A 22,836-nucleotide genomic window follows, 5' to 3' on the forward strand; every position below is an offset into this window, starting at 1 on the left:
TTTATGCATCACATGCAAGAGAGCATTTTTTGAAAGGGCTGCAACTTGCTTGGAGGGCAGATTCTCTGCATGGGCAAAGTTCCATGTTCCATCCCTGGCATCTCCAGACAGGGCTAGAGATAAGTCCCCTCTCTGAAACTCTGGAGAGCTGCTGCCAGTCAACGTAGACAATACTGAACTAGACAGACCTACGGCTCCTCAATGGATAAGGGACGGGGAACATCAGGCCCAGGGTTCAAACGCAGCCTCCCAGACCTCTCTATCTTCTCACGCCACATGCCCCCCCCCGGCCATGCCCCTGACTGGCCCTACTTTGCACCCTCGTTGCAGTGCTATTTTTCAAGAAAAAGAGGTACCAGAACTGACCATGAACACCATCTTTGTTCTTTTAGAAAGGCAGTGGTGCCCACCTGAGAGGTGCCGGAACTGAGTTCCGGTGAGCTCCAGCTAAAAAAAAGCCGAGTGCTTTTGCTTGGCTACAACCTGTCCTTGGTGTTTGTTAATGTCTCTTGCTTGTCTAGATAGTGGGTGGATAGGGCTACTTAATGTATAGATATGTGCAGAAGTGAGTATATGTGGAAACTAGCCCACTATCCAAAGATAAAAATTTATATTTGTTGCTCCACCCACTATTGCAATCCCTCCCCATCCCCCAAGGAGGCTGCCCAAATTATCTGGTGTACCAGATCAGCTTCACCAGGGTTCCCCCTTCCTCTAGGGAAGCAGCAGTAATGGTGTCACCAAGAAGCTGGGCTTGTGGTTCTGCCCTGCCAGGCGAGCTGCTTCTGAGTAGCTTCTTTTATTCATATGTTCTGTTTCCAATTTACATTGCTTTCAGGCAGGCCAAAGTGTTTAGGCAAAGGGGAAAAGTAAATGAAATTAATAATCTAACAGCATGCATGGCATGCTCTAACAGCATGTGTGGAGGCTGGTGGTGTTTCTGTTTCCTTCCCAGGATATTTCAGCAAGATCTAGGCCTCCAGAATTAGTGAGCTTCTTCCAAGGCTGACACAGCCTAACAGCTACATGTGGTGACCCACCAAAGGCTCGAGGGAAAACCTCTTTGTTTCTCCCTGCCTCAGATTGCAAAGTGGAACAAGTTTCCAAGCACCCCACAGGCCACAATTCACAGCCATTCAGCTGCTGCCATTGGTCATTCCTTCCACAGGGTTCGAGGCAGCCTACATCGTTCAATTTTATAGGTAGAAATGATCCCTGAGGTCATCCAGTCCAACCCCTTTTCCAGCTTCTGTGTAATTACCTCCAGCAAAGTTGAACTCACCAGTTCTCTGGAAAGCCTGTTCCACTGTCAAATAACAGTTGCCATTCCTTCTACTAACACTTATCCAAAATCTGCTCCCTTGCAACTTCCACACATTAGATCTAGTTCTGTTTTTTTCCTGGAGGAGGGGGAGTCAATGTGGTAACTTCCCTATGTGGTTAGGCTCCAGCTCCCATCCATCCTAGCCAGCGTGGCCACATGGGCTAACCCTGCTCTGGAGCAACAGTCACTGTATATGTGTAAAGGAAAGGGACCCCTGACCATTAAGTTCAGTCGTGAATGACTCTGCAGAACTGCTTCCGGGTCATGTGGCCATCATGACTAAGCCGCTTCTGGTGAACCAGAGCAGCGCACGGAAATGCCGGAGCTGTACCTATTTATCTACTTGCACTTTGACGTGCTTTCGAACTGCTAGGTGGGCAGGAGCAGGGACCAAACAACGGGAGCTCACTCCGTTGTGGGGATTCGAACCGCCGACCTTCTGGTCGGCAAGCCCTAGGCTCTGTGGTTTAGACCACAGCGCCACCCGCATCGCTTGAGCAGGGCTTAGTTTAGACCACAGCGCCGTGATGCATAAATTGGTAAAACTAGATACAGAGTTGGAGGGCCACCAGTTCCCAACCTTGACCACCTCAGCCTAGTGAAAGCAGTGAGTGGGGGAATGCAGAGAGGAAGGATAGCACAATAGCATGACTCCCGTCTCACCCAGTGGCACACCCACCCAATGAGATCTTGTTCTGTGACAAATTAACAGCCTGGGCTGAGTTGTGTTTGTTCTGGAGCACCAGAAGTCCTTCAAATCGCCACAATACAATAACACATTTGTATTCCACACCATTTGTTACATTACAAATGAAAACAAAATATAGAATGTTTTGTGTGTGTGTGTGTTCCTTTAATTGTGCTGCTTTAAGGGTCAATGTTAATTTTATTTTTCATGCTTAAGGCTTTGTTTTGACATTCTGCAATGTTCTCTATTTGCCATGCTGAGATAGGGTCAAAAACCATCCAGACATTTACCTTCCCGCCGGAGCAGTACCCATTTATCTACTTGCACTTTTGACATGCTTTCGAACTGTGAGGTTGGCAGGAGCTGGGACTGAGCAACGGGAGCTCACCCCGTCACGGGGATTCGAACTGCTGACCTTCTGATCGGCAAGCCCTAGGCTCTGTGATTTAGACCACAGCACCACCCACGTCCCTGGCCTATGTGTAGTTTATCCTAAATACACATTTTAAAGCATTTGGGCATATTTTTTGAGCGGAGATGTGTGTTTCAAAAATCAGTGAAATGTGAAAACAGAAGAATAATTACATTACAATTAACACGGGGTGTGTGGATTCGGTCTCTTCACTTTGGAATTCACAGGAATTGAGTTCCTCAAGCATCCCGGAACAGAATGAGCAAAGTCTGCTCTCACTCTAAGCCAACTCGGCCGTGCACAACAACAAATTCCTAAGACTCAGCCACATGCAAAAGCTAGTTCCCAGGATGAGGAAGCCACCGCCGATAAGTTGGTTTATGTTTGTAGTAAGGAAATGCCATTTTATAAGCCTTCCTTGCCTGCAACCCAATGTTCTTCCCTCCTCCTCCTATCTAATTCCACAAACCTGAACAACTCCCAAGGAATGAGCAGGGTTGCACATGGTTCCAACATAGGCCAATCCTACTGTTGGTCCACTGAAGTCAATTCCTCTGAAAGAAAGGAGGGATAGAGAACAGACTGTGAGATCTCATTCAGAAAGACTCCATTGTTCTATCATTCATAGAATCTATTGCTGCATTTGGCAAAGAAGCCTTTGGGAATTCTTCCCAATGGAGTTGCAGACTATTAATATTTCAGTCTCAGAACTCAGGCACATGCAAGAAGAGTAGGGATCAATGAGTTTTGCCAGAACCCCCGTTTTTCATCCTGCACCCTGAAAATGGTAGAGGTTATTTGAACCCTTCCACAAATTTAGCCAAAAGTTCAAATGTTGCAGAAAATATGCTGTACATCCCCCCTCACCCCCCCCACTCCAGTACCATGTCAATGACACCCAGAAGAAACGGGCTGGTGAAAAACTGAGGCGGCCATTTGGGGGCAACGGTACCCCCCCCCCACACACCACTCTTGACAGCATTTGGGGGAAGTGTTTGGCTCACTAAAGGTACTCCACCTCTGCCCACAACCTTTTGCCACAGGGACACATACGTGAGAAGCTGAGCGTTATCGTTCCTTTTCCGCTTCAACAGAACTGCCTGCCTCCACGCTGAGAACCGGTCTAAAGTGCTGCCCGCAGATTCGTTCACATCAATCTTATCCCCATCAGACCAAACTTCTAGGCCGATCAATGCTACATGAACGTTTATGGCTTTGTAAACCTATGAGGAGAACAAACTGTAATCAGGGAACACACAAAATGCCTTAAGAAATACCTTAGGGAAAAGTTGATAATAGATTTTATACTCCTCACCCCAACTTGGAGCAGATTAAATTGTATATATACTTTGAAACCAGGGTGTTAGTAAGGTAAAGGGACCCCTGACCATGAGGTCCAGTCGTAGCCGACTCTGGGATTGCGGCGCTCATCTCGCTTTATTGGCCGAGGGAGCCGACATGCAGCTTCCGGGTCATGTGACCAGCATGACTAAGTCGCTTCTGGCGAACCAGAGCAGCGCACGTAAAGGCCATTTACCTTCCCGCTGGAGCAGTACCTATTTATCTACTTGCACTTTGACGTGCTTTCGAACTGCTAGGTTGGCAGGAGCAGGGACCGAGCAATGGGAGCTCACCCTGTCGCGAGGATTTGAACCGCCGACCTTCTGATCAGCAAGTCCTAGGCTCTGTGGTTTAACCCACAGTGCCACCCGCATTCCTAACCAGGGTGTTAAAGGTAAAGGTAAAGGTAACCCTGCCCGTATGGGCCAGTCGTGTCCGACTCTGGGGTTGCGTGCTCATCTCGCTTAAGAGGCCGGGAGCCAGCGCTGTCCAAAGACACTTCCGGGTCACATGGCCAGTGTGGCGAAGCTGCTCTGGCGAGCCAGCACCAGCGCAGCACACGGAAACGCCGTTTACCTTCCCACTATAAAGCGGTTCCTATTTATCTACTTGCACTTAGGGGTGCTTTCGAACTGCTAAGTGGGCAGGAGCTGGGACCGAACGACGGGAGCTCACCCCGCCACGGGGATTCGAATCACCGACCATATGATCGGCAAGTCCTTCTTTGGAGGTCTTTAAGCAGAGGCTTGACAACCATATGTCAGGAGTGCTCTGATGGTGTTTCCTGCTTGGCAGGGGGTTGGACTCGATGGCCCTTGTGGTCTCTTCCAACTCTAGGATTCTATGATTCTATGATTCACTGAGGTTTTGCCCACAGCGCCCAACCAGGGTGTTAGGACAACATTAAAAGAAATACGAACGTTCCAGGATTGTATCCACTACTAGTCCTACTTAGAGTAGACCCACTTAAGTTGATGAAAGTTGCTTAAGTTGTGGTCATTCATTCAAATGGGTCTACTCATTGTAGGATTTAGTTGGAGGCAAGCCCAAGGTTCTTATCTCTTTGTGTCTTTTTTTCTTTAAAAGCAGCCATGGGGTGCTTTTGGGGGGGGGCGGGGGTTGGCTTGGGCTGAGAAGGGGAGAGAAAGGGTTAATCAACAAATGCTTCCACAGACTCCTGAAACCAAGTAAAATTTCCATTGAAAGCCCCAAACAAAAGCACAAAACAACAACAACAAAATGACAAACAAGCAGCACGGAACAACAGCATGCAAAGATGTAGGTATCACAATCAAATTTCAATCAAGTTGTGGGTTTTTTAACGAATGCAAAGAATTATTATAGTTTGTAGGCAACAAAGATAATTCACACTTCATGTTGAATGACATTTTCAGATATTGTAACATGCATGTGAAATATAAACATTGTTTTCAAAATATAAACATGCATATTTCTAAATAATGTTACAGTGAAGAACACATGTGGGCAACCCTTACTCCCAAATGTTTTATGCACTTGTGAGGGCATTAAAATTAGGGATCTGCCAATCTGTCAATTTCAGCTTCTCTCAGTTTCTCATTATCCAATCTTAAATTCATTTAACTGCATTTCCATATCAGTTTCTGAATTCATCAGCATTTTACTGCAAATTCTTCCGAATATACACAAAGTTTGTCTGCAATTTTGCCTAATACACTCATTTTTCCAATGCAATTTTCCCTAATATAATGCATTTTTGTATGTTGTGTTCACTGCTCTTTGCATTTGAATGTACACTTTAATGTACATATGCATTTCTATACACATTCCTTGGCTGGAGAACAGCACTGCAAAACCTGAAGTATGAATTTTGAAAGATGGCTACATTTTGGTTCACATATTGTAATTGTTAGGAAGGTTTCACTTTAAATGCGAACTGAATTTAATTTCTCTCCATTCCTAAATATACTTCTAGGCCCTGCACTTCTTTCCTAAGAATACAAAAGGTGGCCATCTCTATGATAAGTGATGTTGCTGTGCTCTAAAACTACCTGGTCAGGAATACAAAAATTGTTCATCTAGTAATGCTGAGATGCGTTCACATCATTTTGTCAGCTCAGAGTGTAAAACAAGATTTCTTCACATGGACCTAAAGAAGTTTTGAGGTACATGCAATGAAAAAGTCTGCTGAATAAGAGAGAAACTTCCATTGAATAACTGAGTGACTTGTATAGAAATTTGAAATGTTCTTCTAATTTTAAATGCCCAGTTTTTGAACACTAATTGCAAAAATCAGAGCGAAACAAGCTAAGAGGATTCTGACCATTGCTAATTTAATGCAGACTTTAATAATAATAATAATAATAATAATAATAATAATAATAAATTATTTATACCCCGCTTTCCCCGGCCAGAGCCAGGCTCAGGGCGGCTAACACCAATAAAATCACAGTAAAAACATAATAGGGGGGAGGAAAAAAAACAATTTAAAATACAGGTTAATATGCAATTTAAAAAGCAGCCTCATTTTAAAAGTCGCCCATAAATCAAAACCATAAGGGGAGGGAAGACATAAGGGTCAGACTGAGTCCAAACCAAAGGCCAGGTGGAACAGCTCTGTCTTGCAGGCCCACAGGGCCCTAGTCTCTTGTGACAGAGCATTCCACCAAGTTGGGGCCAGTACTGAAAAGGCCCTGGCCCTAGTTGAGACCAATCTAACCATATTAAAACATATGGTTAAAAACATATGTTTTAAAACATTTAAAAACATATCTACACCTCACTATTGTTCACTCAGGGTCACTGCCATTATATCTTACCATGTTTATGTAATTGACTATTTCAAATACTCTTGTCCTAATGCCAGTCATATTGCGGCTGTACTTCCTGAACTGCAAAAAGAAAAAGATGAAAGTATTAATAACAGATTGAGCAGAGTGGGGTACAGGTTACACTGCAGGCACCTCCAACCTTCGGCCCTCCAGAAGTTTCGGACTACAATTCCCATCATCCCTGACGCCTGGTCCTGTTAGCTAGGGATCATGGGAGTTATAGGCCAAAACATCTTGAGGGCCGCAGGTTGGGAATGCCTGGGTTACAGGGAAAGAGGAAGGCATTTAACTCATCCTTGCTGCAGCAAAAGAATCTGTGAACCTACATATAGGAAGAAAATGCTTTTTTGACAACTTACAACCTATGACAAGTTCTTCATAGTGGATTCTTACAAGCTCACCTCCTAAACCTGGGTCCCCAACATGGCCCCTGTGGGCACAAGAGCACTCTCAGACCCTTGAAGCCCATCAGGGCCCCTCCCAATTTTTTTTAGTTCCTTGGGGATGCCTCTCTTGGGGAGGTGTTAGTTACCTTCAGCCCCTTTTTTGTGAAAAAAATGTTTAGGGGTGCTCTCATTTTCCTACTCGTATTCAAATACTGCCCCTCAATGAGGCGAAACTTAGATTCACAAAATGTTTAGGGGTATGCGAACTCCTGTATCCCCCAGAAAAAAAGCACTGGTTACCTTTTGTTGGTGTCTATGTATTAGGATTCTTAACTTATGAGATTCCAATGTCGTGGGTTCAAGCCCCATGGCAGGCAAAAGATTCCTGCATTGCAGAGGGTTGGACTAGATTTGCCCACGGGGTCCCTTCCAACACTACAGTTCTATGATTCTATGTAATTTGGGGTGGGAGTTCACTGTTGTTTTTTCTGTGAAATTGGCATTCTGTAGTACCTTATACAAAGGACAAAAATTCCTTTATCTGTCAGTCTGTAGGTCAGGTTTTTATTGTGTATAGCTAATGACCATTGCAATGTCACTTACGTGCACATTAAAAAACCAACAAAGCCCAACGCATTTCAAGAATTTGTTGAACAAAAACATGAAATGCAAGGTGTTACTTTAAACTGTAAAGTTCCCCAAATTATGTAAATTAAAAAATCCCCTTGGGTTAAAAAAATTAAAATTGTCCATATTGCCTATCATCTATCTAGCTATCTATATCTATCTGTCTATCATCTATCTATCTATCATCTATCTATCTATCTATCTATCATCTATCTATCATCTATCTCTCTATCTCTCTATCTATCTGTCTGTCTATCATCTATCTAATATCTCACCCTTCCTCCCAACTACTAATGGTCTCCAACTCAGGGAAATTAAAGATATTGGAAACTGGTTTAAATTAAACTGAATGCATAGTGTGGCTGCGTCTACTGTCCCCAGTAACATGCAGATAAATATTTGCAGGACAAAGATCAGGTTTGCATCTTCCTTATTAAGTTCTGGATTTCACTGAAAACTCATTGAATGATAATGAAACTGATGAGGTTAGCTGCTTCTCAGTAATTGCGGTTAGCTGCTTCTCATTAAATAAGGGAAATTGTGCAGGGACTTTACAGTAGACTGGAAACACAGTAAACTTTGTTCATTCAAATGCCTTTTTTCCATTCTTGCAAGAAGCATCACCTCCAAGGCTGTAGCTATATATGGTAGTGAAATGGTGTCACCGTGGTTAGAAGGAAGTAACAACAAATGGCATCATTAAATGACATCAGCACAATATCAATTTCCTCTAATTTTTCACAAGACCAGCTGTTCCCTTTTGTAAAAGCGTTAGCAGAACACCAAATCTGTAATTGGAGAGACCTTCCACCACCTCCTTTGATATTATTATTATTTCAGAAGTTAACACTGTTTGTGTACACATGAGGGGGGTGAGCACAACCTCAAGTATGGGCAGAGGAGCAAAGAATAGTGAAATAGGGTTTATCTTGTGGAGCTTGCTACCACTGAGGAAAAAGATGGAAAACTGGTTCAGTCATTGACTATTATGCATTATAGCTAAATGTATTCTCCATGTTGAGAAGAAATACACATCTAAATATAAGAAGCTGCGGGCAAATAACAATATAAGGCCATCACCTTCATGCTCTCTTTGTGAGCTTCTCAGAGATATTCGACTGGAAGCGGCAAATGCAAGACTAGAGGGAAGCTTGCGCTTTGCTCTGGTCTAACAGGGCAGTTCACATACTGCAGTGCTCCCCCTGTAAAGTAAGGTTATCAGATGTCCCCGTTTCCCGGGAACAGTCCCCAGATTTACAAATCACTCCCCTGACAAAATCCATCTATTTAGTAGGAAGTTGAAGTGTGTCCCCGGATTCATTGAAAAAAATCTGGTAACCTTATTGTAAAGCGAAGGCTTCAAAAGAACTAAGAAGAAAAGCATTCCTTGGGATACTTACCACTGTGTAGTCTACAGCTATGTAAAGTTCAACATATTTCCTGGCCTTCAGGTATGCCTGCTTCTAAAGGGAACAAGAAAATTGAGATTGGTCAGAGTTTCCACACAAAGTTCATGGCAGGGTTGTTTAAAAGGGTTTTCCCCAGAGTGGCTGGGGAAACCCAGACAGATGGGCAGGGTATAAATAATAAATTATTATTATTATAAAAGGAAAATGTTGAAGTGTCCAGTGGAATGTGATTATAATTCACTCTCAGTGCATGCATCACTACAACACACCTGCTTGTTTTTGTGTGTGTGTGCATACATGGTTTCTTGCTCAGAAAATCCTCAGAGCTGAGAATTTGACACCAAGAGTGAAGAGAGTCTTGGGAGAGTTGTGAATACTAACTTCCTAAGTACCACTTTGAGGTCAATATGTGGCTGATTCCCATTACAGTTCTACATAAATCTAAATGGTAGAGTTCTCTCTTTTTAAATATTTCACTTATAAAGTCCCTGTGAAGAACCTCATATTGGCTGGAATCATAGAATCATAGAATCATAGAATCATAGAGTTGGAAGAGACCACAAGGGCCATCGAGTCCAACCCCCTGCCAAGCAGGAAACACCATCAGAGCACTCCTGACATATGGTTGTCAAGCCTCTGCTTAAAGACCTCCAAAGTAGGAGACTCCACCACACTCCTTGGCAGCAAATTCCACTGTCGAACAGCTCTTACTGTCAGGAAGTTCTTCCTAATGTTTAGGTGGAATCTTCTTTCTTGTAGTTTGGATCCATTGCTCCGTGTCCGCTTCTCTGGAGCAGCAGAAAACAACCTTTCTCCCTCCTCTATGTGACATCCTTTTATATATTTGAACATGGCTATCATATCACCCCTTAACCTCCTCTTCTGCAGGCTAAACATGCCCAGCTCCCTTAGCCGTTCTTCATAAGGCATCGTTTCCAGGCCTTTGACCATTTTGGTTGCCCTCCTCTGGACACGTTCCAGTTTGTCAGTGTCCCTCTTGAATTGTGGTGCCCAGAACTGGACACAGTACTCCAGGTGTGGTCTGACCAGAGCAGAATACAGTGGCACTATTACTTCCCTTGATCTAGATGCTATACTCCTATTGATGCAGCCCAGAATTGCATTGGCTTTTTTAGCTGCCGCGTCACACTGTTGGCTCATGTCAAGTTTGTGGTCAACCAAGACTCCTAGATCCTTTTCACATGTACTGCTCTCAAGCCAGGTGTCACCCATCTTGTATTTGTGCCTCTCATTTTTTTTGCCCAAGTGCAATACTTTACATTTCTCCCTGTTAAAATTCATCTTGTTTGTTTTTGCCCAGTTCTCTAATCTGTCAAGGTCGTTTTGAAGTGTGATCCTGTCCTCTGGGGTGTTAGCCACCCCTCCCAGTTTGGTGTCATCTGCAAATTTGATCAGGATGCCCTTGAGTCCATCATCTAAGTCGTTGATAAAGATGTTGAATAAGACCGGGCCCAAGACAGAACCCTGTGGCACCCCACTAGTCACTCTTCTCCAGGATGAGAACTCTTCTCCAGGATGAGAACCATCACAACTTCGCATGCCTTGTTGGGAAAGGGGTCTCCAAGTTCTAAAATTGTTTTTGCGTCATTTTAGAAACATTGGTGACTACTTAGTAAAGAGTAGCAATCGTATTTATGGGAAGTGTATTTGGGAGGAAGAAAAACGTGTATGATTGATCAAGGTCTGGGATTGTAGGGGAGCCTGGTCCATTTAATTTACTCTTTTACATGGCCATCACTCACTTTTTAGATCACCTAACATAATTTAACTTTTGCATGACTTGGATTTTTTCACTGCCTAAATGTTATTTCTGATCTCCCTTCAGCTGCCTATTTTGGGTCTGGCAGCCCATTATAAAGCCCTGGTTCACAGGAACATTGGATCGTCTGATAAACTAAGGATTGCTGTTTTATAGTCTGGTTAAAGCACATAAACCTTGGGTAATGCTGGCTGTGTGTGATAAGACATTTATAAGGTTAGAGAGCTTGTTAAAATCTTTGAATGTACAGAATGTAAAGATTCCATTTTTCAGGACTTGCATTATGAAACGAATTACTGGACTGAAACAGTGGCTACCCATATATATATATATATATTAGTTTTTACAAAAGCTAAGATAATTTCTGAAATAATGTAAGGTGATCTGAGGAGGACATACCCATCTCTATACAGTAGCAGAAAATATGCACAACTATACAAATAAAACTTACATCTCAATATTAATCCACATCCAAGTAGTATGGCTTAGCTCAATTTTGGTCTGAGCTCTACATTGCACGTTATCTTGCATTTGTGGTCAGGCTAATATTTGTAGAAGCAGAACTATGAATTTAATTTGCACAAGTCACTATGCAAGTATTAACTGTCTCTTAGCCCTTTCTCCCAATTTCCAGCCTCAACAGCACTGAACATGTCAGTGTTTGCCATCATATGTCAATGACACTTTTTCTGCCAGCTCTGCAAAACTGTCATCTGGTTCGCATGTGACAAACTTTCAGATAAAAACTAGGTTTATTTTCTTTCAAACACCAATGGAATTTAATTGCCATCACCGAGCCAGACTTCCAGAAATAACTCAAGAGAGAATTTATTTATTTATTTATTTATTGCATTATTTATTCTTAACCAAGCTTTTCTCCCACACTCCTCTCTTGGGCAAAAACACCTGACTACTATTTCTAAGCCTAGCAGCTGATTTAAGATTTTGTAAGAGCGGATGGGATAGTAATCTGTTTTTTAACATGAATCAATTATTAATTTACTAAATTTAAATACATTTGCAGTTATTCACTCATTTGAAAACAAACAGTGCAATTTAAAATGTTGGGAATGAATGCAACCCACTGTCCATCCACTATGCCCCACTTACTTCTGCGCTTGTGCTCATCCTGGAGGTCTTTCTGGTGGGGTTTTCTGATTGCCAAGTAGTGTTGGTTACCCCACAGATCTTGGGGGTCTCATCCTTTTCTAGGCTATCATATTTGAAGACTGCATGTGCTTCACTGTCTGAGAGCTTCAGAGGCTCGATAAGATACCTCTCGCCACCACTCTTGAAATACCCTCTGGAAAACATGAGAAGACCGCTTCAAAATAAGTTGATGAAGATCAACTACTAAGCCATTTCCTCTACTCTAAATTCCCCTTGAAACCACATTGGATCTTATTTTCCTGTATTTACTCACATCTCTCCTGCTCTAGCTTCCTGCACCCAATGTTATACCTACCAAATCAACTGTTTTATGTAGGAATGCATAAACTGTTACTTATTTCCAAGACCAGAATTGAAATAAGGATCACAATTCCTTCACTCAGATTGCCTGGTTAAGCTTTAAATGTATGGTGTGCACGCAGCCTGTTTCTCCTGCAACATCCAAGTCAGGCTGCTGTCGCATCAGGCCTTAAGGGGGCGAGGTCACAATTCAGAGTTGAAGTACATGCCTCTCCTAACCAACCTAGCATCCCTGCAAGTTACGAATATTCCTTTGATAGCCATGCTACAGGAAGAGTCCTATTGTGTTCAAATCCTATTTGGGGGCTTCCCAAGAGGCAACTGGTTGACCACTGTTGCATGGACAGAATGCTGGACTAGATCAACCTTCAGTCTGATCCAACAGGGTTCCTCTTACGTTCTTAAGGTGGCCAGATTCCTAATATTTATATCATACCAGTCCACAGCTTTGAGAAGTGGATGTTGTGCAACCTTCCCTTGCATAAAAATGGACCTGGGAACCAAGAACAAACAGCAGTCCTGGGTAGCTCATTGGGCTAAATCCCCGCCTGAGAGCATGAGGTTTCTGGTTCAAGCCATGGATAATATCACAACTCATGGATAGAAGATCTGGAAAATACACATAGACTCATCTAAGAGTGACCATAGCTCAGTGGCAGGGCACAGAGAAGGCCCCAGGTTCAATCACTGGCTTGTCCAGTTAAGGAAAGATCAGGTAACAGGTGAGAGGGAATAATTCTGCTGTTGCCGGTCAGCATAGAGAATATTGGGCTTCTACCAACCTGGAAGAAGGCAGATTCTTATGCTCTTCTATATCTACATTTAATTGTCATTGTGGCTGGGAAGGACCATAGCAAGCAGAAGGTCTCGGGTTCGATCCTTTGCATTTCCAGTTTTGAAAGAATTGGGGAAAACTTCTGCAACTGCTTCTGCCAGTTGGAGCAGACAATATTGGACTAGATGGACAAATCATCTGACCTGGTAGAAAGTAGCTACCATGTTCCACCCAACAAGGCATTCCTGAAGAAATCATCCCCCCCCCCTCTGATCCTGCCCCCATCAGATATAGCTCCAAAGAGTTATCAGAGTATAAACAAAAACAATGTCAAGAAATGGCAATGACCCATCTTACCTCAACCCACGACATGCACTGATGCTTGCTGTAGAGTCAGTATCATTTTGGACGTAACCTTCATAATAGCAGTGGTCCTGTATGGAGAGACAGAGAAGCACACTGACAGACTCATAGAACTGTAGAGTTGGAAGGTACCCCAAGGGTCATCTAGCCCAACCCCTTCAATACAGGAATCTGAGCTAAAGTATCCCTGACAGATGGCCATCCAACCTCTGCATAAAAACCTCCAAGGAAGGTCCACAACCTCCCGAGGGAGACCATTACACTGTTTTTTTGTTGTTGTTTTTAACAGCTCTCACCCTCAGAAAGCTTTTTCAATAATAATAATAATAATAATAATAATAATAATAATAATAATAATTTATTATTTGTACCCCACCCATCTGACTGGGTTTCCCCAGCCACTCTGGGCGGCATCCAACAAAGACCAAAAATACACTAAAATGTCACACATTAAAAACTTCCCTAAATAGAGCTGCCTTCAGATGTCTTCTGAATGTCAGGTAGTTGTTTATCTCTTTGACATCTGGTGGGAGGGCGTTCCACAGGGCGGGCGCCACAACCAAGAAGGCCCTCTGCCTGGTTCCCTGTAGCTTTGCTTCTCGCAATGAGAGAACCACCAGAAGGCCCTCGGCGCCAGACCTCAGCATCCGGGCAGAACGATGGGGGTGGAGACGCTCCTTCAGGTATACTGGACCGAGGCCGTTTAGGGCTTTAAAGGTCAGCACCAACACTTTGAATTGTGCTCGGAAACATACTGGGAGCATACATGTTTAGTCAGAATATCCTTTCTTGTAACTTGAAGCCATGGGTTTGAGTTCTTCCCTCTAAAAACAGGAAGCTTAATCACCCAGGGTCCAAGGGAATTACTGGCTGACTGCTAACCACAAAGCAGCTTTAAAACTGGCAGATCCAGCTGGTTCAGATTTCCCACCACTTATCTGCATGCCCTGTTGGCATAGGGCTGCCATTTTCTTTGTTTTCCCATTCAAGCTCGACTGCAATAAAACATTGCTATGAAGCTAGTGACAAACTCGAAAGCTACATCTAAAGAAGCCTCCTTATACACCCAGTAAAATGTGTGAAAGCCTCCCATGAACTTCCACTGACTTTTGCCAAAGCAATCTAAAAAGTCATGACATATATGGCATAGTATGATGGGAAGTTACATTATATCATATGATGACATAATATGACATGACATGATAGCCATGAATATCTGCAATTTTGCACTCCTGCTGTGAAAAGCACACATACAGTATGCTGTTGTGGACAAGTATCTGGGAGGTGGCAGGAAGGAGAGGAAGGACATGAGCAGGAACAGCATTGTACAACTGAGACAGGATTGCATAGTGTAGGGATGGAGGACCTTTTCAAACCAGGGGCCGCATTACTCCAGTGGAAAGCTGTCAGGGGCCGCCTCCCAGTAGTGGATGGGACCAGATGCAAAAGTGGAAAGGGCTGGACTGCTGCATAATCACACACCCTTAACACAAACACACACAAAGCTATTTCAAGAAGAAGAAGAAGAAGAAGAAGAAGAAGAAGAAGAAGAAGAGGAAGAAGAATGCTTCCAACAGATTAAGAAAACATCAAACATTAAAAGCTTCTGGATACAGATCTGCTTTCAGATGTCCATAGAAAGTCATAAAATTGTTTATTTATTTGACATCTAATGGGACGACATTCCGTAAGGCGGGTGAAGCTACAGAATAGGCCCTCTGTCTGGTTCCCTGTAACTTCACTTCTCTCAGTGAGGGAACTTCCAGAAGGCCCTCAGAGATGAACCTCAGTGTCTGGACTGAACAATGGTGGTGGAGATACTTCTTCAGATATACAGAGCTGAAGCAATTTAGGACTTTAAAGGTCAACACCAATACTTAGAATGTTAGCAAAGATATATATTCATTAAAAAAAAATTTTTTTACAACTCTTCTCACTATTTTCTCTATGGAGAAAATGTGTTGTTGTTGTTGTTGTTGTTTTACAAAGTTGTAAAAGAAAGTTCTCCAACACTCTTATTCTCTCCTGACTGTGTCAAAAGCAAAAAGAACTCAGTGAATGCAAATACCGGTAAATGCAATGAATATCAGAGCTGCACACCCTGCCTAACAACTATCTAAATGCCTCAAACGTCAGAAGACATGCATGTCATATTTGGGATGCAATTGCAATAGCAATTGCAAAATGCATGGGTTACTTTTTCCAGTTTTGTGCAAAGTACTAAAGTCTGGAGATATTTCCCTTTGATCTTCTTGCAGAGGAAGTAGGGGCAACTGCAAACTTCACACAACATCAGAGTTCTTTCCCCTCCCTGCTGAAAGTTGATGTTTGGAGGTGACCCGAAAGGTCACTAGGCCCAGTGAAGAGGCCCCCTCCCCTCTCCCTACTGGCCACTTGCCTAAACTCCAAAGTTAGGAGCACCTGGAGAAAGGTCTATCAAGCTAGTGGGTAAACAGATTCATGTGGAAGAATGTAATCCTCTAAATGCATTGTGACTGAATTGTGAAGCACCAATTTCCCCTAAAAAGTCTCTGTAAAGTGCAATGCAAGTATGCAAAAAGGCTGGAACAGCCACAGAATTTAAGGGCAGGTTTTACACATTGCTAGTGTCAGCAGCAACAAATGCTGGCCCAGTCAAAGACCTCACATTATCCCACAATAGCTGCCATCCAGTGAACAGTCTTTTGCTCCCTACAGCATATTTGGCTTAACAGCAGCTTGACTGCGCATCATGTGAGGATGTCAAAGAAGAACTTTGCTGACCACAGTTAAGACAATAGTTAAAAATAGAGAACTTGTCACGTGTAATTCTTACTTAATGAACAGAAAGACAGAACATGTACAACATTGCCACAGGGAATTTCCCACATTCCTGTAATCCCTAATTCATAGACAATGCCAGTAAGAGTTCTTTGCTCACTATTGTTCATCCTGTCTAATGTTTAGGCAATATTTTTTAAAATGCTTGCCGTTCTGCTTTATACATTTGCTGGAAGCTGTCATAAAAACTTTGTCAGCAAATCAGGCCTACACTATGGCATTAGTAAGATAGACTTCATCATTCATCCCAAAGATGCCAGGAATTGAACCAAGGATTTTTAGCATGCTAAACGTGTCATCTGTCCCTAAGCTATACTCCCTCCCCATGACCTACCATCAGAAACAATGGCAAGACAATCCGTGAGGATCTGTGGTGGAGGAACCACGGTATCCAAGCCTGCCACAGCAAAAGTTGGCATCTGCATGGTCTTTCCAGTGCTTACTTGTTCTGCTCTGTTCCAATTCCCTCCCACTGATTCCTATTAAAGGGGAAAGCACAAGGCCACAATTGTGTTGTTCCACCTTCAATGGGACTTCATTGGGACGCAGGTAGCGCTGTGGGTTAAACCACAGAGCCTAGGACTTGCCGATCAGAAGGTTGGTGGTTCGAATCCCTGTGACGGGGTGAGCTCCCGTTGCTCGGTCCCTGCTCCTGCCAACCTGGCAGTTCGAAAGCACGTCAAAGTGCAAGTAGATAAATACTCTGGTGGGAAGGTAAATGGCGTTTCCGTGCGCTGCTCTGGTTCGCCAGTAGCGGCTTAGTCATGCTGGCCACATGACCCAGAAGCTGTCTGTGGACAAACGCCGGCTCCCTTGGCCAATAAAGCGAGATGAGTGCTGCAACCCCAGAGCCGTCCGCAACTGGACTTAACAGTCAGGGGTCCCTTTACCTTCACTGTTGGATGCAGAAACATTACAGGGAGAGCAGAGTTATGCTCAGGTCCTGCATGCATCTTCCCCATAAGAAATCTGGCTGGCCACCATGACAACAGGATGGTAGGGGGGTGCATCAGGTGAAATGGGAAAGTGCCACCCTGCCTTGCCACCCCACCCCCACCAAAGCATCCCTTACTTGGTTGCAAAGCAGCAGCAGTGGCAGGTTTTGCCCCAATGCCAGCACCAGTTCTATGCTGGTGGCAGAGGTGGCAACCAACCTAGCGCAGTCAAACCTTGGTTCCCAAACGGCTCCGTTCTCGAACATTTCAGCTCCCAAAACCCGGAATAAGTGTTCTGGTTTTCGAACGTTACTCAGAACTCAAATGGCCGAAGCGGCTTCCGCTTGAGTGCAAGAAGCTCTTACAACCAATCAGAAGCTGCGCCTCAGTTGCCAAAAGTTTCAGTAGTTGAATGGTCTTCCTGAATGGATTATATCGGACAACCAAGGTTTGACTGTAGTTCAAAAGCATGCCAGTGCAAGTAGATAAATAGGTACCGCTGTGGCGGGAAGGTAAATGGCATTTCTATGCACTCTGGGTTCCGTCACAGTGTCCCGTTGCTCCAGAAGTGGTTGAGTCATGCTGGCCACATGACCCAGAAAGCTGTCTGTGGACAAACGCCAGCTCCCTTGGCCTGAAAGCGAGATGAGCGCCACACTGCTTAGTGACCTTTGACTGGACTTAACCATCCAGGGGTCCTTTACCTTTACCTTAGAAGCGGCAGTATATGCACAGCGCCCATAGGGGCACCACCACAGGGGCTTCCGCCAGCCAAGGCAGCAGCTTTACCCTGCCTCATGGGTGTGCCAGCCCACATGGGTGACCTTGGCCTCATCCAGCATGTGCCGCCATATTCTCAGAACTGGGTGCAGAGCATTTGGAAGCACACTTCCGGAGGCAGGTGCACCTCTTCTGGTGGCTGCAGAGAAGCCAAGCAGGCCACAAGAAGGCCAGGCCCTAGATGTGGCAGCAGGGGCAGCAGAGAAAGAGCCGGCCAAGGTAAGGCTGTGGTGAGAAGAGGCCGTTGTGGCACGAAGATTGGGCAGCGGGAAGAATGTGCGGATTGGGTGGTTGGAGAAAGAGCATATGGATCAGGAGTTGGGGTGGTGGCAAACAGAGCATACGGCTTGGGCAGGGTGGGGTGGGAGAAAGACCATGCGGATGGGGGGGGACAGAAAGAGTGCACAGATGTCCCGCTCCCCCCCCCCCGCCAATGGATGGTATGCACCTTTAGGCACCAGGTAAAAACATTCTTTTTCAACCAGTAGTGGCGGAGCTAGCTGCTCCTGCACCCAGAGCAGCGGGGCATGGCGATCCATCCAAGGGGGGGATCCGATCACAGCGCAGTGGCGTGATCCTCCCAGTGGGGGTCCGATTGCGGTGCGGTGGTGCGATCCCCCTGGTGGGGGGCCAATCTGGGCTGGCACCCGGGGCGAACCGCCCCCACCACACACCCCTTTGTACGCCCCTGTCGACCAGGCCTTTGGCTGATTAATATTCTAAAATGTGTTGGTATTGTTTTGTTCTTATTCTAACTATTTATTTGTCCTTTTATTTTTGTATTTTTATCTTTTGAACCCCCCGAGATCTTTGGATGAAGGGTAGTATATAAATTTAATAAATAAAATTAAATAAAAATAAGTAGATTCACCTTTAATTGGAAATTGAATTGGATTTCTCCCCCAACCCTATGTGAGGGAGATCTGCTCTCTCCTATAGTTGCTGAAATGCCTTCCCAGGAGGCACAGGATTATACCCTAAATGCAGTTAAATAAAATCTGGTTTGATTTTGACCATATAATAGTTTATATTTTTTAAAAAAACCTTTTTAGTGTATTATTAGAGTTGTTCATTGTAGGAAACATGACAGTGAACACAAGGCTAAAAACAACCAGTTTCACATGCTGGAAACAGGAACTGCTAGAACATGCAGTTAGTTATTTATTCTCAGGGAACTTGACACAGTGACTGCTTTTGTGCCTATAACTGAGTAACTCATTATCATGGTCCAAGGAAAGCATCTGGAATAACCTGTAAAACATCTGCTATGAGGGATGCCTGCTGAGGTATAACCTTTGGAAACGAATATCTCCATTTTCTTAAGGCATGTGACTCAAGCAGCTCCATGCCTTTTTTCGCTGGGAATTCTAGAAGGTTCAGGTGACACCCATCAACCTCTGAGCAGGACAAATATTTCTTTTATGAGAAAAGGTTTGTTCCAGATAGTTACACAAATTAGTGTAATTTGATAGGGGATAGGGAAATAACTATATGAGTTGGCGAGGGCTTCATTTATGGGGGAAAGGTGAGCAAGTGTGGGAGGTGATAGAGGTGTACAAGATTATGTTTGGTGTGCAGGAGACATTCCCCTCCGTCTCTCGCAATACTAGAACCATCCAATGAAGCCAAAGGCTGGAAGTCACACAGTCTTGTGGCTCAGTATGGATCATTTTAGGTCTAACTCTGTATGCAGAGCATTTCTAGGCACTCTCTCATGCAGGTTTTAGAAAGATCCAAAGCTACTTAGGTTCAGCAAGGTTGTTCCATTGTGTACCTTCACATCATTTGTCTGTGGCCATGTGCTTCCTATGTTTCCGCCTGTTACGTACATATGTTCACTCCATCAATGGCTTAGAACAGCTCTCAGCTAGTTCTACTTGAAGGCAAACATTTGAGGCAATAACTCTGTTGTAGTCAGACCTATACTTAGTGTGCACTAATCTCTAATCCTTTTGTGGTGTGAATTGTAAATCTGTATTTATGTTTGCTCAGCAGTGGCACCTTCTGAAATCAAACATAAGAAAATAAGAAGAGCCCTCCTGAATCAAACTAAAGATCCATCTAGTCCAGAGTCCTCTGGGAAGTTCACAAGCAGGACTTATTAAAGGCAATAGGAACATAAGAAGGCAGGACATGAAGCCCACAACATACAGTGGTACCTCGGGTTACAGACACTTCAGGTTACAGACGCTTCAGGTTAAAGACTCTGCTAACCCAGAAATATTATCTCGGGTTAAGAACTTTTGCTTCAGGATGAGAACGGAAATCGTTGTCTGGCGGCATGGTGGCAGTGGGAGGCCCCATTAGCTAAAGTGGTACCTCAGGTTAAGAACAGTTTCAGGTTAAGAACAGACTTCTGGAACAAATTAAGTTCTTAACCCGAGGTACCACTGTATACATTTTCAGAAATGGGATCTTTTCCCCCAGAGAAAAACAGTAGTAAAAATTACACTTGAAGGAGATCTCAGCCAGAAGAAACCTATACTGACCTAGTTTGCACATACCATTAAGGCATGGTTTGTTTAACAAACTATGTGTTAACTATGAGTTGTCCCACAGAGGCTGGATCTAGACACGTCAAAGAAGCAATTGAGTTAAACGCGTTGTAAACTCATACAGGGAAATCTGGGAGGGAAAGACAGGACTCCACAGTGCCATCTAGTGTTGCAGTGTTATATCACATATACAATGCATATAAAACAGTTTTTCTTCACCAATCTAGCTGAGTGCAGATTTTAAAAAAAATTACTTTTGCTTCGCAGCTTGGTGACCATCCAAACCATGATTAAAGAAAGCCGCTGATTTCACATGTGACACAGTTAAATCAAATGGTTGTATGCCACTAACATTGATTCAGAGTAGGCGCATTTACATCAATGTACCAAAGTTTGGAATGAGTATTAATTTCAATAGGTCTGCTCTGAGTAAAAGTTAATTGACTAGAACCCAAGGTTTGTAAGTCAACAACAAACACTTCAGGTTTCTTGGCAGTAAACAAACCATAGTTAAGCCAGCCAGCAGAAGTCTCACATAACACTAAGTCATGGTCTATTAAACCATACTTTAACAAACCATGGTTTAGCATTATGTGTGAGCCAAAGGGTACTTACGAGGGAGAAGGGAGGGATTGGAAAGACAATGAGAGGCAGTGCGAATTCAAGGTCTTTGGGTTTCGCTTCTGGTGTGCAAATGCCTTCTTTGTTGCATTGCAAGACCTTTGTAGTAAATTGAATGATGCTGCAACCCTCTACCTACTTACCTGGAAGTAAGCCCCATTAAAGTCAGTGGTGCTTATTTCTGAATAGACATGCCTAGGATTGTACTGCTATTGACTCAGCATTTTCATGCAGATGCACATCAAGGCATTTTTATTGAGCTTCTGCAATGTGGAGTTTAAAAGACAAACACAAGCTGCCATGTACCCACAGGTCACATCAAAGAAGATTAAAAAAAGTTTTCTCACAGAAATTAAAATTAAACAGTACCAAATACAGTGCTGATTATGAGTAAGATATTGTATGCCAATACTTGCCCTCAAACAGAGCTGGGTCAAAACTGTTCTAAATCTAATGTTGATAACAAAGAGAAACATCACAGACAGAAAGCAAATGATAAAAGATGTTGGTTACACTGACTTTCAAACAAATGGGCTGTTACAGCTCATAACTCCATAGCTATTTGGAAGAACAGAAGATCAGTCCACTGAGAGCACAGCTGACTGCAAACCGTCTCTGAGAGAAACTAACAAGTTCTGGGGAAGGGCAGGCAATCAAAGCAGAGGGACTGTGGGACATTCTGTTCAGGTTACAAGCCGTTCTTCCCACCAAACTTGCCTTCCTGGAGGTCAACAATACGGCTACACAACAAGATCTGCAGAATGAACCCTCAGACATGCCATTCGCCCACACACTGATACCATTTCAAAGCACAGAATCACAGAGTTCAAAGGGATCTCAGAGCTCATCTAGTTCAACCCACTGCTAATACAGGAAATCCACTGCTACAATAGTCATCTATCTGCCAACTAAAAAAAACCAGGGAGTCCATCATTTTCCAAGGCAATCTGTTCCACTGTAAAATGCTCATGCCATCAGGAAGTCCTTCCTAATGTCTAGCTTAGTGGTGTCCAAACTTTTTTCAAAGAGGGCCAGATTTGATGAAGTGAAGGGCTGTTGGGGCCGAGCAAAGTTATTGACCTTTTTTAGGATTGAAGTTGTTGGGCTTTTTTTAGGGTTGGAGTTGTTGAGCTTTTTTAAGATTATAAACAGGAAATAAACTGCCACAGGGGCTGGATTAGGCCACCGAAACGGACTTTGGACATGCTTGGTCTAGCTGAAATCCCCTTTCTTGTAATTTTAACCTATTGGTTCAGTCCTCCCTGAACAGGTAGCAACAGAAAACAGATATGTTGCATCACCTGCGTGAGATGCTTTCAAATGTTCACTGGCGCCCACATGGGAACAATGCGCACACACCCCACAGCCATCATTAAAGCACTAGCCACAAAACACAAATTACATGCAACATTTTAGGTTGTGAACCAGCCTGAGATCTACAGGTATATCTGTGTTTAGGTTTGCTCAGATATACAATCAAACAAACAAACAAACAAACAAACAAACAAACAATGGCACACAGAAGTTACATGTAAGGAGAATTCCACCACACATTGAGTGCACCATGATAACATCTTTGGGCTTTGTCATCGTGCCAAGTGATAAAAGAGAACTGCACCATACATCAAATGCAGAAATATGACAAAAATGAATGGTCAGCTGCATCCACTCAGCAGTAGTGTCAAGTGAGGACATAAAAACAGCATCTGTCAAAGGAGCAACCAGCTGAGAGGGGTGGTGCTGTGTATGTGCCCTCCCACTAGCAGGGCTGCTGGGCAGACTGGGAGGGAGTGGGAGAGT

At 43.7% G+C, this 22,836-nt stretch overlaps 1 protein-coding gene across 1 annotated transcript in view; it reads right to left on the minus strand.

Annotated features, from left to right (window-relative positions):
* Window positions 1-22,836, minus strand: part of ADAM28 (ADAM metallopeptidase domain 28) — a 74,891-nt gene that overhangs the window by 30,217 nt on the left and 21,838 nt on the right. Inside the window, exons 5-10 of the mRNA XM_082200303.1 lie at window positions 13,380-13,456; window positions 11,888-12,080; window positions 8,989-9,051; window positions 6,564-6,635; window positions 3,478-3,647; window positions 2,894-2,978 (exon numbers count right to left, since the gene is read on the minus strand). Coding sequence (XP_082056429.1) covers window positions 2,894-2,978; window positions 3,478-3,647; window positions 6,564-6,635; window positions 8,989-9,051; window positions 11,888-12,080; window positions 13,380-13,456 — 660 coding nt within the window. The remainder of the gene's footprint in view (window positions 1-2,893; window positions 2,979-3,477; window positions 3,648-6,563; window positions 6,636-8,988; window positions 9,052-11,887; window positions 12,081-13,379; window positions 13,457-22,836) is intronic.

The sequence above is a fragment of the Podarcis vaucheri genome, assembly GCF_965113315.1.
Source record: "Podarcis vaucheri genome assembly, chromosome: 15".
Taxonomy (NCBI): Eukaryota; Metazoa; Chordata; class Lepidosauria; order Squamata; family Lacertidae; genus Podarcis; species Podarcis vaucheri.